The sequence below is a fragment of the Panthera leo genome, chromosome A1 (genome assembly GCF_018350215.1).
Source record: "Panthera leo isolate Ple1 chromosome A1, P.leo_Ple1_pat1.1, whole genome shotgun sequence".
NCBI classification, from domain to species: Eukaryota; Metazoa; Chordata; class Mammalia; order Carnivora; family Felidae; genus Panthera; species Panthera leo.
The window spans coordinates 129,147,962-129,167,418 of record NC_056679.1 but is presented as its reverse complement, the minus strand read 5'-3'; the positions used below and the strand labels follow the sequence as shown (position 1 = coordinate 129,167,418).

The 19,457-nt window shown below is 36.5% G+C and overlaps 1 protein-coding gene across 19 annotated transcripts in view; it reads right to left on the bottom strand.

Moving 5' to 3' along the window:
- The window catches only part of ZSWIM6 (zinc finger SWIM-type containing 6), a 196,585-nt gene that overhangs the window by 19,608 nt on the left and 157,520 nt on the right, over nt 1-19,457 (bottom strand). For all 19 annotated transcript variants that reach the window (XM_042939798.1, XM_042939940.1, XM_042939829.1 and 16 more), the window contains 3 exons: nt 6,769-6,948; nt 1,686-1,862; nt 1,264-1,410 (listed from right to left, as the gene is read on the bottom strand). In XM_042939798.1, coding sequence (XP_042795732.1) covers nt 1,264-1,410; nt 1,686-1,862; nt 6,769-6,948 — 504 coding nt within the window. The remainder of the gene's footprint in view (nt 1-1,263; nt 1,411-1,685; nt 1,863-6,768; nt 6,949-19,457) is intronic.

The window sequence follows — 19,457 nt, the reverse complement described above, 5'->3', positions numbered from 1 at the left end:
TTCAGAAAAATTTTTAAAAAATCTAAATAGTATGTTTTGTAAACACATCTGGTAACCAGTTATGTTATGAAGAACATGAAGAAATGAACAAAATAATGATAGCCAGGGATATTACCTTCCAATTTCATTTGAGCTCCCCTTTCTTTGGTTACAATTTTAACTCTGAAATTTTCTTTCATCATATAAATAATAATGTTAATTAATATCTATAATAATTCTGATATAGAGGGTATTAAAAGTTACAACAAATACTCATTCCAACTTTCAGCCTATTACAACAACTTGTGATAAATTTTAGCTGTATCCTTGGTGTGTGTATAATCATAGAAGGATTAAAAACAAAAACATAACTCAAAAAAAACCCCTAGCAACTAAAAGTATGTCTGAATAAGAAATAAAACTCCACAGTGAAAAAACAAACCTAATCAAAGCAACATAAAAAAATTTATAACCTATGGAAGGAACAAGAAGTGCATTAATTAATCAGAAAAACCATATGTATTTCTTTTTCTGATCAGGGCCTTCTGAGTATAACTCTCTGAAATTACTGTTACTCAGCAGTACTTACTTAAAAGATTAATAGTAAATTAAGATAAAGAGAAGTTAAATGTGTCCTGTCAGTTGGCAGCTCATCAGATGTTATTTACAGAATTTGAAAAATCAAATCTGATCACTTTAAACAAATACCATGTCCCGACACAAAAACTGTTACAGCTAAGAAGTTTTAAAGTACTTACATATTATGCCAGGTTCTGTTTTAAGAGCTTTGTAGCAATTAACTTATTTAATTTTCTCAACAACTCTAATAAATAGATCCTCTACTGAGCTCCATCCACAGATGAGGAATCTACTGCCTAAGGTCTCCTAGCTGGGACCCAATGCTAGGATTCAAACATGGACAGTGTGCCCCCAGACCCCTTACTGTTAGAATTAGAATGCACTTTCACAAAATAAGCTATTGGCTCACTGGCATTTTTGATAATTCAGACACACTAAATAACTACTTGAACAACAACAAAATTATCCCCTTAAAAAAATTAACTAACCTAAGAAATGTTTTTAAAAATCCTATTTCTTACAACATTTAACCAAGACAAAACATGCCTCAAATTTCTCACAGATCAGCTATTACATATTCCAAATGAGTGGTGAGTAAAGCCATCTCCTAATTTCAAAAGCCATCTCTCCCCAAAAGACGACAAAATCCAGTGATGTCATCACCAAGAATCCCATTCCATTGGAAACAAACTCCTTCACATTCACCTTTTTTCTGAGTCCGGAACATTTCCAACTGTTTCTGTTGCTGTCTTCTTAACGTGTTAACAATAGCTATTGCTAGTCTCAGGGCTTCTCTGGGGTACCCATGAGAACGTAATGCGTCCACTCTTGCACAAGCTGTAGGAACATGTTCTAAAACAGAAAGTTAAGGGGACAAAGTTGTCATCGTCAGATATATGTACAAAAATAGCATGTAAATAGTATGATGTTTTTCCCCAAAATACTATTAAAAAGACGTAAGAAGCCATTTCTGAACTTGGATTTGAATGCAAAACTCAGCTCCTCCTGCCAAGCATTCATCCGTCTCCCATTGAATCCCTCAACTCTCCACCTCCCACTCCAATAATGCTATAGAAACGAAACAAAGAAGTAAGTCATGGAAATGTCTTTCCGGTTTGGCCACTTACCATGCCAGAGGGGCCACCCTCGGGAGTCAAAGAGGGAGTTTTCAGTGTCGTCATGGTAACAGTAGTTGGTGTATAGGTCACTGCTGATAATGTGCTGCAAGTGGCTATCCTGCCAGTGGAGATCGCATGCCTCGATGGCTCGGGTGAACACTGTCCGATGTGGCCTGTTCGATGAATCTGTTTTTTCCACAATTCAGAAAGCCGTGTCAGCTATTATTCACATGTGAATAAATCAGTCATACCATTCTGTGGCCAGATGTTCATGAACACACCCACACACACTGTCCTGCACCCCCTAAGCAGAAAGATGAAGGGTGAATACTCTCGTGTCCTAAGTACTAGGAGGCAAGTCAGCCCAAAGAGCCACCATCCACTCACTTGTTTTATCAAACACAAACACTCTGCAGCCATCAAAGCTAAGGTTAAAGGCATCCTGCAAAAAGAAGGGTCAAGTCTAGTTTCCATGCCAAATACACTCAAAGGAGGCACTCGGCACAAAAGTCACATGAAAACTCACTGCTCCCCACTTCTGAGGTGCTGTGGTGGGCTGCCCTGATGGGATCAACAGCTCTCACAAACACTATGCAAGAGATGCGACACCAGCCATGGAACCTTTCAGGAAGATGCAATCAGCCTTTAAAAGATATGCATAAGGGTTGTGCTTTTGGTTGTATTTTTTAACTATATTGTGCGGTTTTGCACAATTAAAACTATTATGCTTCTTGGGATATAATGCTTATTAAATGCCACTTTATATCCCAAAGGGCATAAATGCATATAGTTAACATTTCACAAAGCCACACAACATAGCTACAAAACAAACCAGCGCACTTACCTTGCCCCTACAGGCTGCCTCCTGACTCCTGTGCAGGTTCCATGACTGGTGTGATGTCCCCAGCATAGTGTATGCCGGGGCATCACAAAAGAGCAGAAGCATACACTCCGAAGAGGGTTCAAGTTTCAGGACCTGACGGAGAAAAGAAATGTTTGGGGAATAAAGAATATTCTCATCCTAAATCCTGGGATTATTCAGTCCCTCTGGATGACATGGTTCCAATTCTGCAACTGCAATCCCACACCTCGGGTCCCCACTCCAGACTTACCTTCAACTGTGGCACAAACCTTAGCAAGCCTCAAGTGATAATCAGAAAAACAAACTATTCCTATATAGATTTTACTTAGCTCAAGTATCACCCCTCACTGTACTGAAGCTTAACTAAATGAGAAGCAAACTGGAGCTGTGGCTCCGCAAAGATGTAAAGGGAATCATAAAAACCAAAACACAACCGAATTGAGAAGCACTCTGAAAACTCATCTGGTGCAACTCCCCTATTCTGCTGATGGAACTGAAAACTGAGAGATTAAAGTGACTTGCCAAGGTCACACAGCCAGGCAATGGCCATCAAGATTAAAACATAAATATCCACACTCCAAACTCAGCTATTTCAGCTGTTGTGACAGGCTTCAGCGAGGTCTTCACAAGAGAGACCTTCAGTTTTATCAAACCTTCAGCTTGGTTTCAGGTCAACTTAGATATCTGTATTTAAATGGGAGACATATCAAAATGTATGATGACTGAATACGCGAGGCATAAATAGTGACGTATCTGTCACGGCCCTGCCCAGTGGGCAGATGAACACCTTGCAAAGAGGAAGAGTGGGCCCTACATTTAAGGCCCTTTGAACCTACTGGGGCCTTGTGTTGAGCAGAGTAAAGATATCCCTACCCAACAAAAAACTGGTTCCGTGACCTCTCACCCAGTGTCAACTGGGTAAATATTCCAAAGTCCAAATTTTACACATTTTAAGTGGCTCTGTCATTACACTTATTTAGCTCAAATCACAGAAAGAGAATTGAAAACTGAATCAAGCCTTTAAAAAAGCAATTTAGTATAATGCATATATTAAAAGAATTAAGAGTTCTACTTGTCAATTTGGCTCACTGTGGTATCACTCAAGAAAAGTAAGTTTTAGAGTATGATTCCATTTTTTAAAAAAAGCAGAAATCTCAGGGGGTTTGGGTGGCTCAGTCACCTAAGCATCAGACTTCGGCTCAGGTCATGGCCTCACAATTCGTGAGTTTGAGCCCCGCATCAAACTGTTAGCGCAGAGCCTGCTTTGGAGGATCCTCTGTTCCCCCCATCTCTTTGACCCTCCCCCACTCACTCTCTCAAAGAGGAACATTTACAATAAATAAGATAAAAAATAAATAAAGCAAAAATCTTAACTTTTCACATGTTTGTGATCCTATGAGCAAAGCGAAAGGTATAGGAATGCACCACACTTCCAACGGTGGTTAGCTATAAAAGACTAATAAAACCAATTCTAACAAAAAAGGCTAAATACTAATGAAATAATAACTAAATCAAAATGTAAGATATAACATTGTCTGTAACAACCTGGGAAATAAAATAAAGATTATGTACAAAGACAATGGCTACAAAGATAAAAAGTTAGTTTCATTAATATCAAAATTATGGTCAATTTTTATCATAATATCTGTAGTTCTGTTTTTATTAAAAAAAATTTTTTTAACGTTATTTATTATTGAGAGACAGAGCAAGACAGAGCATGAGCATGGGAGGGGCAGAGAGACCAGGAGACATGGAATCTGAAGCAGGCTCCAGGCTCTGAGCTGTCAGCACAGAGCCCGACGTGGGGCTTGAACCCACCAACTGTGAGATCAGGACCTAAGCCGAAGTCGGGCGCCCAACTGACTAAGCCACCCAGGTGCCCCATGTAGTTTTTTTTTTTATTTTTGCAACAAGATGGAAAAAAGAAACAGATTACATTTGCCAAATTTTCAAAATGATAAATACACAAATTTGTAAAAAGTTGTTAATAAAGCATATGTAATATCAATACATGCCAATTAAAGAAAACTTGGGAAATTCAGAAAAGTAAAAGAGGAAACCATTAGCTCATTTATCAAAAAATTAAAATAAAAAAACTGGCTACAATTCTGGTATATTAAAAAAAAAAACAAAAACTACTCTTTCAAACAGTGCGGATTTTAATACTGTTGTTGTTAATTAATTCTAACAAATAATCTTAGCGAAGACCAGGCCTGATTCACCCTTCACATTCACTCCAATCTGCCAGCACATTCAATTCTGCTCGTGGTCTGTGTCATGCACACACTCCGCCCAGCTGCAGAGGCATGGCGGCTGGGCTCTGCTGGCTTTCCCCAACCAAGCCTGCTCAGCACTCCCAGCACTACTGCAGGCTGAACATCAGAGTCCCTCTGTAGAGATGTCTCTTCTGACAGCCTCTCGCAGGATGCGGATATTCTGCTAAAAACAGAAACTATGGTGCCTTTACCTTTAGGCCCGAGAAATATTACCCTTAGAAACTAGATTCTAACTTCATATCCCAGGACCAAACCATAAAGGAAATGAGCGGTTTCATCTGGAGGCTGGACCACTTCTTAAAGGCTTTCTAAAGCCTATGGAATATTTATGTTTAATCAAAGGGAAAGTAACCAAATGTAAAGTAAAATGCAAACTGTAAAATGTTAGGATGGCAGTCCCAAAAAGCAGGTGGGAAGTGAAACAAAGAGAAACAAACAGTTAAGTAAAAGGAGATTAAAGTAATTTACCTATATAGATATAGGTATACCGTTTCCTAGAAATGGAAGAAAATAAAACTAAATTGTAAACCTGAAAATTCTATGCTTCTAGAAAAGAAACTGGGATGTACTTATTTTCTCTGAAGTTATGAATTAACATAATCATGGGCAATAAAATATGACAGATTTCAAATACTGAATTCCCAAAGCAAATAAATATTTCTAGACAAAGCTGAGGCAGACAAGCATCTCTTCCAAGTCCTAAAACTTCCTTTTTCAAAAGATTTTATTTTAAAGCAATCTCCACAACCAGCATGGGGCTCAAACTTACAACCCTGAGATCAAGAGTCACATGTTCTACCAACTGAGCCAGCCAAGTACACCTTAAAACTTCTTTTTGGTAAGACAAGTCCCTATGGAGTAAAAGACCTTATTTTCTTTCTCTGTAGATACTGAAAACACTATAGTAACATTCACACTGGACACAATGGCCAGCTCTTTCAGTAGTACCAACTCCATATGGGGCCAGCACATACAGAAAGACAATGTGGATTCTGGATCCTTCCAATGTCATTTAACTCCCACTTTACATTGGTCATAGTCTGTCAAATCCCCCAGACATCTCCCCCACCAAAAGAGGCAGCAGGGACACAAAATCACACAAAAATAGTTACAGGAATAAGTGAATGAAATTTTTATTTGTTAAGACTTAACTTCTGTAAGGACGTGGTTCTGAAAGAGAGGAGAAAATTGTGTAGTAGCTGGAAGAGAAAGTGGGGCCAAGGAAAGAGTTGTTTTTTGGTTTTTGTTTTTGTTTTTTGAAGATGAGAGGAACTTGAGCTAAATGGGTAGATCCAATAGAAAGGGAGAAGCTGAAAAAAAGAGCATAGAAATGAAAGACACAGGTCCTTAAGAGGACATCTGGAAATGTCTGGAAGCATCTCTTAGTTGTTCCAAAGACTGGAAGGCACTATCAGCTTACAGTACGTGGGAACAGGTATGCTACACAATGCATTATAATAAAGAATTTTCCTACTCTAAATGCCAACAGCATCCCATGCCCTTCCAACCCAGTCACATAAATGTTTGTTATGTTTAAAATTAACAAATTTTAACTGATTAAATTACACAGCAACCCAAATATGAAGTGGGTTGCACCAAAAGAGATAAAAATAGTTTCTCAAGCCTCTCAATATTTTGTTTTACAAGGTAATATATTACCTCCTTATTCCATGATTTTTTACATTATTTCAAACTAAATAATTAATAGAGAATTTTAACACATTCTAATACATAAAAGTACAATATTCATTTGTATTCTGATAATATGAAAAAGCATACACAAAGATATCAGGTAAAAATTAAAATACATACAATCACAGTCAAAACACTAAGTCCCTGAATTGTGAATTCTTAGTGAGCAAAATAATTTTCCCACGTATACTGTATTACTGCTGTAAACATATATGCACAATTAAGCGAATATAAAGTGAGCAAAATATTACTGTGGACTCACCTTGGTTAGCATTTGCACCCTGAGGCAAAGCATTGGTTAAGTTGGGTAATTCACTGCCATGATTTCCATCTTCCCATGGACAGACATCAACACTGTTCCACTTTTTCAGCTGTTTTAGCCAACTGGCTTTCTGTTCCAACTTGCAGTGGGGGTTTAAAACTATGCACATCCACAGAGCACCTAATTTAAAGGGAGAGAGGGAAGTAAATTTCAAATATCATAAAAATTTCCAATTCTAAAACCTAATGATACATTTTAAACCCTTTCAGAATGGACCTAGGTCTGCCATTTTTATAACTCCATTCTCTCCTTAATCTAAGCCACAAATCTCATATAGAGTTTAATGGAAAGAAGGTCAACAGGCCCAAATTTGAACCAAAGATCCAAACATGGTTACATATAAAGATGAAAGATATTTCAAATGCTAATTGTATCACCTTCCTATTTGTGTCACATTTTGGACAAAAAAGACAAAAAAGAAGTAAAGTCCAACTTACCACTCTAGTCTACAAACAGATTTTATATATGGATGCTGTAACAAAGCACTCTAAATGCTTCTTCCATGCAAAAATTAAATTTACTTCTAAATTTACCTTTTTACAATAAAATCATAAAGGTACTATAATGGACACAAATAAATAATTTCCTAGTTTTATAAGCTTTCCAAACTTAATGATGTTTTTAAATTAGAATGCATATCAATTGATATGCATATGTATATTTCAACAGATGTTTTAAAAATAAAATTCACTTAAACATACTTCCCCCTAAATGATTTCACCAGAAATTAATCTTATTATATATATTTTTTAATGTTTGCTTATTTTTGAGAGCGACACAGAGTGTGAGCAGGGGAGGGGCAGAGAGAGAGACACACAGAATCAGAAGCAGGCTCCAGGCTCCCAGCCATCAGCACAGAGCTAGACGCAGGGCTTGAACCCACGAGCCGTGAGGTCATGACCTGAGTCAAAGTCAGAGGCTTAACCGAATGAGCCACCCAGGCGCTTCAAAAACTAATCTTACTATAAATGAAATCACTAAATTTGTCTTTATGTGAATGAAATCATTAAACATTAATCAAAATTTCACTTGTTTTTCAAAGGAAAAACCATAACGAATTTATTTTTTCAAATGATTTAAGTTTATTTATTTTTGAGAGAGAGCACACATGAACAGGAGAGGCACAGAGAGAGAGGGAGAGAGAGAATCAGGCTCTTAGCATAGAGCCTGATGCAGGGCTCAATCTAACAAACTGTGAGCCAAAATCAAGAGTCAGATGCTTAACCTATTGAGCCACCCAGGCACCCTGCCATAATGAGTTTAGAATGCATAACTCATAACTTGAATAGCTAATTAGGTAGCTAATTCAAACAAATACTTCAGAAGTTCTAAAACTACAAGTTTTACTTTACTAATTTCAAAACAAGACAGATTCTAGTACTTCAAACTCATTCACAATACTTTTTCTTTTAAAGGTACGTGTGTGGGGCGCCTGGGTGGCTCAGTTGGTTGAGCATCCGACTTCAGATCAGGTCATGATCTCGCAGTCTGGTCCATGGGTTTGAGCCCTGCTCAGGCTCTGTGCTGACAGCTCAGAGCCTGGAGCCTACTTCGGATTCTGGATCTCCCTCTCTCTCTGCCCCTCCCCTGCTGATGTTGTCTCTCTCTCTCTCTCTCTCTCTCTCTTTCTCAAAAATAAACATTTAAAAAAAAAGAAAGGTACATGTATCTATGTGTATTTTAATCAACTGTGTTAGCCAAGTAAATAATAAAGGTAGAAACAACCACTGTTTGTTTTGTTTGTCCAAAAGAGATGTTTTACATTCTTTCACATATAAAATTAACAAGATTCCCAAATGTACATCAACAGATAAATGGATAAGATGTGATGTGTGTATACACACACACACACACACCCGAGGAATATTATTCACCCATAAAAAAAACAATGAAATCTTGCCATTTGCAGCAACATATATGGAGATGGAGAATATAAATGCTAAGTGAAATAAATCAGTCAGAGAAAGACAAATATTGTATGATTTCACTCATATGTGAAATTTAAGAAACAAAACAAATGAACAAAAGCAGGGGAAGGAAGGAAGGAAGGAAGGAAGGAAGGAAGGAAGGAAGGAAGGAAGGAAGGAAGGAAGAAAGAGAGAGAGAAACCAAGAAATAAGACTCTTAACTATAAAGAACAAACTGATGGTTACCAGAGAGAAGGTGGGTGGAGATATGGGTGAAACAGGTGATGGGGACTGGAGAGTACACTTATGATGAGCACTGAGTAATGTACAGAACTGGTGAATCACTATATTGTACACCTGAAACTAACATAACAGTGTATGTTGACTATATTGGAATTAAAATTAAAAACTTAATAAAATTAGCAAGCTTCTTCAATTATAGAATCTGATATTTTAAATATCAAACAATTTTTACCACAGAAAATTAAAATTGCCACAACTTATTATTTAAGCCAGAAGTATTTAAAAATTACTTTCCAATATTTTTAAATGCCAATTAAAAACAAAATGTGATCAGTTAAAATGGAATAAACCCGGGGCGCCTGGGTGGCTCAGTCGGTTGAGCGTCCGACTTCAGCCCAGGTCATGATCTCACGGTCCGTGGGTTTGAGCCCCGCATCGGGCTCTGTGCTGACAGCTCGGAGCCCGGAGCCTGTTTCAGATTCTGTGTCTCCCTCTCTCTCTGACCCTCCCCTGTTCATGCTCTGTCTCTCTCTGTCTCAAAAATAAATAAACATTAAAAAAAATTTTTTTAAATAAAAAAAAATAAAAATAAAAATAAAAATAAATTAAAAAAATAAAATGGAATAAACCCACTATTGCTTATCTCTCTCCAAAAGTACAAAAAGCAGTACCTTGAGGGCTCTAAAAAGTAAATAAACAAGTAGATTGGAGAAATAAAACTTTAAGAAATAAGCCATGTGAGGCTGATTTCATATTACTTTTTTCCCCCTCTTTTGTCTCCTGGGTTGGCAGAAAATTAGTCCCATTTTGGGAACTTTGTAGAGGGCACATTCAGCAAAAAAGGAAAATATCATCTAGTTGGTGAGAGAACTGGGAAAAGGGGACCCTCCTCACAATCAGGAGCTGAAGAGGGAGACCCCTAAAAACTATATACCAACAGGCCCAAGTCCTATGTACTGGACAGACCGCAAGCAACAGAGACAAGGCTTTGAAAACTTTACTGATAATGTCATCCAAAGAAGGTAAAACAAAACTTATGGCCTGAATCTACCCTGATTGTTGACTGTATGCTTTAAAAAACAAAAACAAAACAAAAACAAAAACAAATTCTCCAGAGGATTTTAAGAAGACTCAGATTTTCACAACACAATATTCAAAACGTCCAGGATCCAAAATTACTTGGCTTACAAAGAAACAGGGAAATGTGATCAATTCTCAAGGGAAAAAACAATCAACAGTGACAACCAAGATAAACCATATGTGAGAATGATCAGAGACTTTACAGTAACTATATAACTATGCTCCATGAGAAGGTAAACACTATTAAATGAGTAAAAGACAAACTATAAAAAAGAACTAAATGGGAATTTTAGAACTGAAAAAAAATATATCTGAAATAAAAAATTCACTAGATAGGATCAATGGCAGGATGGATACGGCAGTGGGAAAAGTTAGTGAATGTGAAAATAGAAATGATCTCATCTGAAGAACAGAGAAAATCAGAAGAAAATGAACCAAACCTTAAAGACAAGTGGGAAAACAAAAATGTGTAATATTTGTATTACTGGAGTCCCAGAAGATGAGACATAGATACAGAAAACTGTGGAAGAAAAGCAGAAGGAACAAGGAATAAAAACAGAAAGGATAAAGAGACTTAAATTCAACTACATCAATAATTACATTAAATGTAAATGGTCTAAACATACAAATTAAAAGAGATGGTAAATTCAGATTAAAAAGACCCAACTCTACGCTATGTACAAGAAAGATACTTTAAATAGAATGACATAGATTAAATGGTAAAAGATATACTGCGTAAAACTTTCAAAATAAAGCTTAAGGGGCCATATTAATATCAGACAAAGTAGACTTCAGAACAAGGAATAGTTACATCAAGGATAAAGTGAGATGTAGAATAAAAGGGTCAGTTCTCCAAAAACAATGAGAATCCTAAATGAGTAAGCTAAACCCAACATGAAGACTTCAAAATACATGAAGCAAAAATCAACAGAGCTTAAAGGAGAAATAGACAAAGTCACAACTATATTTAGAGGCTTTAACACTCCTTTTTCAATAACTAATAAGACAAGCAGACAGAAAATTAATAAGGATGAAGAATACCAACACTATCAACCAATTTAACCTCACTGACATTTATAGCAAACTCTACCTACCATTAATAGGAAAAACAAAACATTACTTTTTTTAAATGCACAAAGAACATTTACCAAGACAGTCCATATTCTATGCCATAAAACAAACTTTGACAAATTTGAAAGAAGTGAAATCATACGAAGTATACTCTCTGATGTAAAAGAATTAAACTAGAAATCAGTAACAGGAAGATATTTGGAAAATTCCCAAATATCTGGGAACTAAACAACACTTATAAATAACTCATGAGTAAAAGAGGAAGTTACAAGAAAACTCAAAAAATATTCTGTAATGAATGAAAATACAAATAAAATATATCAAAATTTGTGATGTATACCTGAAAACAGTTTACAGGGAAATTTACAGGGTTAAATACTTATCCTGGAAAAAAGAAAGGATTCAAAGCAATAATCTAAAATTTTGTTTCTGTTTATTTTTAAGAGAGAGAGAGAGAGAGACAGAGCACAAGCAGGGAAGGGGCAGAGAGAGAGGGAGACACACAATCAGAAGCAGGTTCCAGGCTCTGAGCTATCAGCACAGAGCCCGATGCAGGGCCTGAACCCATGAACTGGGAGATGAGGACCTGAGCCAAAGTCTGATGCTCAACTGACTGAGCCACCCAGGCACCCAAAGCAATAACCTAAATATCCACCTTAAGAAAATGAGAACGCAAAAGCCAGCAAGCATAAGGAAGGAAATAACATCAGAAACCAATTAAATTGAAACCTGCACCCCCTCAATTCAGTGAAACCAAAAGCTGCTTCTTTAAAAAATAATAATAAAATCAGGGGCACCTGGTAGCTCAGTCGGTTAAGGATCCGACTTCAACTTGAGTCATGATCTCAGAGTTCCTTGAGTTCAAGCCCCATGTCGGGCCCTGTGCTGACAGCTCAGAGCATGGAGCCTGCTTCAGCTTCTGTCTCTCTCTCTTTCTCTCTCTGCCCCTCCCCCACTTGTGCCCCCCCCCCAAAACAAGTAAAATGTAAAAAATAAAAAAAAAAAATTAAAGGCTTATAATGGAATTCTATGAACAACTTTATGCCTATGAATTCTACTACTTAGATAAAAAAAAAATTCCCCGAAACTCACAAACTACCAAAGTTCATCACTCAACAAGTAACAACCTGAATAGTAATAAATTAAAGAAATCAAATCTGCAATTCAGTCTTTAATAATGTAGGTTCAGAGGTTTCCTTGGAAAATTATACCAAATATATTTAAGAAAGAATCCCAATTCTACACAATATCTTCCTGAAAACATAGAAGGGAATGGTCTCCAACTCATTTTAAGAGCCCAGCATTACTCTGATATCAAAACCAGACAAAAATATAAGTAAATACAATTACAGATGAATATCCCTCATGAACACAGAAGTAAACATCTCAACAAAATACTAGAAAGTCTAATTAAGAAATATACAAGAAGGAAAATAAACCACAACCAAGTATCATTTATCCCAGGAATGCAAGGTTGATTTAACATTAAAATTCAATCAGCACAACTCACTATATTAACAAAGGGGAAAAAAAAAGACCATCTCCAACAGATGTAGATAAAGTAATTTTTCCCAACAGAAGAAGCAACTGACAAAATTCAACATTCCTTCATAATAAATAAACCTCTCAACAAAATAGGAAAAGAAGATAATCAGATAAAGGCATGTGTGAAAGAAATGCTACACGAACATCATAATGGCAAAAGACTGAATATTTTTCCTGAGATCAAAATAAGGGGAAGATGTATCTCTTCCATCTCCTGTTCAGCATTACACTGGAAATTTCAGCAAACCCAAAAAAGCAAGAAAAGGAAGTTAACTGCATAGATACGAAAGGAAAAAAATTAAACAATTTCTATTTGCAGACAAGTGACCTACAAAAATGCTCCTAGAACTAATAAGTAAGTTTACCAAAGGTCATGACACAAATTCAAAGCAAAAAGCAAACAAACCCCCCCAAAAAATTGGGGTGCCTGGGTGGCTCAGTCAGTTGAGTGTCTGCCTCAAGATTTTGGCTCAGGTCATGATCCCAGTGAATGGAATCAAGTCCCACTATGGGCTCTGTGCTGAGCATGACAACTGCTTGAGACTCTCTCTACTGTTCTACCTTTCTCCCTGTTCATGCTCTCTCTCTCTCTCTCTCTGTAAATAAAACACACACACACACACACACACACACACAAACCAACTGTAAATCTATATGCTAAAACTGAAAAATTACAGTTAAAAATTTAACCAAAAAATTACCATTTGTATTAGTACCCAAAAAACCATGATACTTAGTTATAAATCTTATAAAACATGTGCAGAGTCTCTATGCTAAAAGCAAAATATTGACAAAATAGGTTAATCTTAAAAAGCAGAAAGTTTACTATGTTCATAGATTAGAAACCTTAACAATGTTAAGATGTCAATTCTCTCCACACTGATCTATATACTCAACACAACCCCACTCAAAAGCCAAGCAGGTGTTTGTGTACATGATGGACACAAGAACAGATACTGAATCACCAAAGCAATTTTGAAGGACAAAGTGGAAAGACTTATAGTAGCTAATTTTGAGACTTCCTATACTTACAGTAATCAAGACAATGCACAATTGGTAAAACACACAGATCAATGGTACAGATTAAAAAGCTCATAAACAGACCTACACAAATATGGTCAATTGGAGGTTCAAAGTCAATTCAGTAGAGAAAAGATAAACATTTTCTTTTGTAAAAAAAATTTTTTTAACGTTTATTTATTTTTGAGACAGAGAGAGACAGAGCATGAATGGGGGAGGGGCAGAGAGAGAGGGAGACACAGAATCAGAAGCAGGCTCCAGGCTCCGAGCCATCAGCCCAGAGCCCGACACGGGGCTCGAACTCACGGACGGCGAGATTGTGACCTGAGTCGAAGTCGGATGCTCAACCAACTGAGCCACCAGGCGCCCCAAGATAAACGTTTTCAACACCTGGTGCAACAATTAGATATTCTTGTGAAAAAAGTGAACTTAAATCCATACCAAAAACTTCATTAAAGGATTGGTTCAATTAAATTTTTAAAAACTCAAAATAGATCATAGGCCTAAATATAAAGCCTTACCATAAAACTTGGAGGAGGGGGAGAAAACTCTTATGATCTTGGGTGAGACAAAGATAAAGTTGACCCAATATCAAAAGCAAGATCCATAAAAAGGATGAAATTGAGAAAGCAAACATCAAAATTAAAACCTTTTCCTCTACGAAAGATACTCTTCAGAGAATGAAAAGATAAGTCACAGACTGAGAGAAAATATGTGCAGATCATACATTTGACAGAGGATTTGCATCCAGAATATGTAAAAGTCCTCACAAAACTCATCAAGAAAGTGAACGACCCTATAAAAATGACAAAAAATTTGGAAAGACACTTCATCAAGTACGATCTACAGAACCATATAATGTGTATAATGGGATGTTGCAGATGAAATAAAATATAATAGCAAACTGCAGATGAAAATGTGCTCAACATCATCACTCATTAGGAAAGTATAAATTAAAACCATACCACTATACACCTATTAAAATAAAATCAGAAAAAAGAAATTTAGAACTTGACAATGCCAAGTGCTAGTAAAGTGTGGAGCAACTGGAATGCTCAAAGGGTGCAAAATGATAGAACCACTCTGGAAACTAGCTCAGCAGTTTCTCATGAAGTGAAACATATTATTTAATTACCTCATAACCCAGTAATCCACCTCTAGGAATTTGCCCAAGGAAACTGAAAATTTATGTTCATAAAAAAACTTATACAGGAGGGGGGCCTGGGTGGCTCAGTCGGTTAGGCGTCCGACTTCGGCCCAGGTCATGATCTCATGGTCCGTGAGTTCGAGCCCCGTGTCAGGCTCTGTGCTAACAGCTCAGAGCCTGGAGCCTGTTTCAGATTCTGTGTCTCCCTCTCTCTCTGCCCCTCCCCTGCTCATGCTCTGTCTCTGTCTGTCTCAAAAATAAATAAACATTAAAAAAATTAAAAAAAAAAAAACTTACACAGGAATGTTTACAACAGCTTTGTTCATAAGTGCAGCAGGTTGGAAGCAACCTAAATGGCTTTCAACAGGTGAATGGGTAAACAAACTGGTGCATTCATAAACCGATTACTACTCAGCAATAAGAAACAAACCCTTGACATACAGCAATAAGAAACAAACCCTTGACATACACATAACATCTCAAATGCATTATGCTACACGAAGGAAGCCAGAATGAAAAAGACGTGTGTGTGTACCCTCTTTACTATTTAATTTATATGACATATTAGAAAAGGTAAAAATAAAAGAAGTGAGAATAAATCACCAATGAAAGGGACAGTCAATGATGGAAAGGACACATGGGGACAGTGTGAGGGAATTTTTGGAGATGATATAACCATTTCATATCTTGACTATGGTCATTGTTACAGAAGATGCCATTTGTCCAAACTCAAAACTGTACATCAAAAAATTCAGATGTATGTATTTTTTTTAATAATTGTAATAGACATTTATTTAAAAGTAATACATTTGCAGTCCAGCATTCTAAATTGTACATTTCAGGTTTAACCAACTTCGTGACAATACTCTGAGGACAGCTGCAACCATAGATTCCAACTACATGATTCTTTCTTTACCCATTTTTCTCTCTCTTCCTTCCTGAATAACCTCTTTCAGATACGGTTTGGAGTAGAACCTATCCTCCTCTTTTGTCTACTGCTCTTTATGCAAAATCTATTGCCTCATGGTCAGGCACAGTGCTCCCTTAATGTGAATCATCCTGTCATTATAAAGGTTCCCAGGAAGCTTTCTTATGCTTGTTTTCCACTATCATTCTCACATACTGTATCATCTTGCAATAACCCCGGCTTACTGAACCCTGCAGCACTGTAATACCATTTTCAAATATCCCTAAACCACCAGCTTGATGCTGCAATGGCAGGCCTACTCTCCATGATGACCCAAGACCTTAAGTATAGGTGTCTGTATTTTTATAGTAAGTACTTGCAGTATATATTTTACAGTAAGAATTTTACTACATGTAAACTACAAAGTAAACTGCTGCTACATAATATCTGTACCAAACAATACTGTCTACTGGTACTCCAAGGATTTAAGTATGAGGGTACTCTAAGCAGGAATCCTCTAATGAGCCAATGGACATTGCAAAAATCACTACCTTATTAATTCTATGCCTTTCCCAGAAAGGGAAACAGGACAATCAGCTTCAAATGAAACATGGCCACCCAGCTTCAAATGAAACATGTCACAAAGCAAGGGACAAATCAAAATGGTATCTAAAGAACCTGTTAAGTTGCAGCCTTTTCCAATGAACTCCACTGGAAAATAAGATACAACTTTACCAGGTTTTAGGCTGTGGACCCTAGCAACACAAAAAAAGTTACATTTAAGTAAATAAATAAAAGCTATATACTGGATCAAAAATTTCCATTAATATTTATTAGGGTACAATGAACTAAAAAAATTTCCAAATCATCAAATGACCTTTAGAAAAAATAAAATCAATATTCAATGGGTAATGCTTAAAAATTAAGAATCTTCTAAGGTTTTCTTCCAAGACGTTTTTATCTTATAATTCTCCTAATCTTAAATAGACATTAGACGAAACTAAAATCAAGAAGTTGCCCTGAAAGATGCGCCATGACTAGTATAGTTTCATTATCAGGTTGTTAGTGTATTAACAAGGTTGTGTGTAAAAGGGCAACTAAGTAAATTACTGTTGACAAATAATGTGATGTAAATGTGTTTCTAAAATTAGTGCTTTGTCTTTAATGTGTTCACTATAGTTCAGAATTCTGTATTTCAGTCCATAACTTGTAAACTGTAATTTATTCTGAAAATCAGCATGAAACATGCACCCCCAAGCCAACTAAAAGCTGGGCTAGAGCTAACTTTAAATTAAATGTAGAAATTACATACCCTAAGATATATGTTACCCCAAACCCATTGTTTCCACATAAACATAACACAAGGTTTTAAAAACAGAATAACCAAATTTATTATCAAGCAATAGTTCTTTCGAAATAACTCAAAATTAGAAAAACATTAACTGATACATATAGTGCTGAAGGCCTGACTTGCTTATGAAGGAGTTGATAATTTGACAGTAGAACAGCGAGTTTCACCTTCACCTACGGAGAAGTCACAGTCTATAAGAAGATAACATGATTTTGATGACATAACACTACTTTTCTTTAAAAATGTCCTTTTGAGGTGCCCTTGGCTGGCTCACTTGGTAGAGCATGCAACTCTTGATCTCGGGGTCTTAGGTTCGAACCCCATATTGGGTGTAGAGATTACTTAAAAATAAAACCTTTAATTAAAAAAATTGATTTTAATGTTCTTTTGGGGCACCTGGGGGGCTCAGTCAGTTGAGTGTCCTGACTCTTGATTTCAGCTCAGTCATGATCCCAGGGTCATGGGATTGAGCCCTGTGTCAGGTTCTGTGCTGAGCATGGAGCCTGCTTAAGATATTCTCTCTTACTCTCTCTCTCTAATAAAAAAAAATTTTTAAGTGTTCTTTCTAAGAAATAGAAGAATACCAAAGATAACTTTAATTAAATAATCATTATCATTGATCCTCGCCATTTCTTGGATGTCTACTATGTGCTACAGGCACCATATATGGGGCTTTAAAAACATTTTCTCATTAACTTATAACTCTAATATTCGATTCCCACTTTAAAGAAAAATAAAACTCAAATAGATTATGGTCCTTAAAAGCAAAATCCTAAATATTCTTGAAACCTTACACAACGATTTCTATGATTTGAGGAAAAAAATCCAATCTAGATTTTTGTGCTTACATTTCTCTAATGAGAAAATTTCCATTTTGCAGAATGAGAAAAAAATTTTAAAGCCAAGCCTTTATTAATTTGCCTATAACATTCTTTAATTGCTCACCTCCCCAAAAAGAGGTTTGATCCTGAAAGGATGTTCTTAATGTTCGATTCAAGTTCTGAGCTATAATAGATATGGTCTTTTATCTTAACAGTCACCACTACAAAAGCTGTAATTAGCCTTAATAACCAAATTAACCAAATTGAGTAAGTCATTCTCCAAATTTTATTAATTCAGAGTTCTACTTTGGGCATTTATCTCCTTCCCCTCAAACACATGCCCGAAACATCTGTAGTTTTAAAAATAAAGCTCTTTGAGAATTAAACACTTCATTCTGTTGTCCCTCAGAAATATTAACCCTTTTAAGGACTCAACCAAAAATACAACACAGAACTCAGAACTTAGCATTTCCAGCACCTACCAGAGGACCTGACATCTATAAAGGTATTACTGGTTCTTTCACAAAGGATGCTTAATTATTTGCAATGAATTACAGTGAAAACAAATTCAATACCTTTAAATTGCTTTTCTAGCTTCAATGCCTCAAAGTGTATAAAGGCAATTATCAAGTCACTGGTGTGTACATCATTCAGTTTCTGAATTATCCACAGGACAGTTCGGCTCTAGTCTAGCTTTTTCCCACCAGCATGCTTTTACTCTTCTTTCCACGATACCACCTCATCTCTACCCAAAAGATGCACTTCACCAAAAAGACGCACTATAATGTACAAGCCAAAGTAAACCAAAACTAGGAAGGCAACTCCCCTGGGAAGAGGAAAAAAAAGCATTCTAACCTTGTTGATATCCCGTATCTGACCAAATCGCCAGCAAATGTGGGCAGACTCACAAGGAGGCAGAAGATAAATCATCACAAAGGCCTTTATGGTTACTTCAACAATCCAATAATAGTGCCAGTGGACAAGCACCCATACTCCCAGAAAATGTGGGTAACAAAGACTAATGAATTCAGGAAAGCCTGTCTTTTCCATCAAATATTCAGTTGTACAAATCACTACCATTTTGCCCCATCTCACATATCCGTTGTTTTACATTTCCAACTAGAAAAAATGTTTCATCAACAAGCTCTGATCCGGAAAGGACACGATATGCTACAGGCAAGACCATTTACTGTCTCTGAGGTGGCAGCTCCCTATTTAAACAATAGGGATAATAAATCCCATCTACCTTGGAGGGCTATTGAGACTTAAGATAATATACAAAGTGTTTGAAAAGTGCAGAGTTCACTCAGCTCCAAAAGGTGAAGTCCCTGCAAACCTCTGTGTAGAAGACTTCAATGCTAGAGAAACACGATGAGAAGACTCAAAAGTTAAGACAGGATTGGAAGGCTCAGACTGCAAGTGATTCTGTGAATATCCATACAAATATTTTTATATTTATAAAATAAAACAATTAAGAGAATATATTACATCAATAAAATATCACGGACATTAAATGCTTAAGCTAGTAATAATGGGT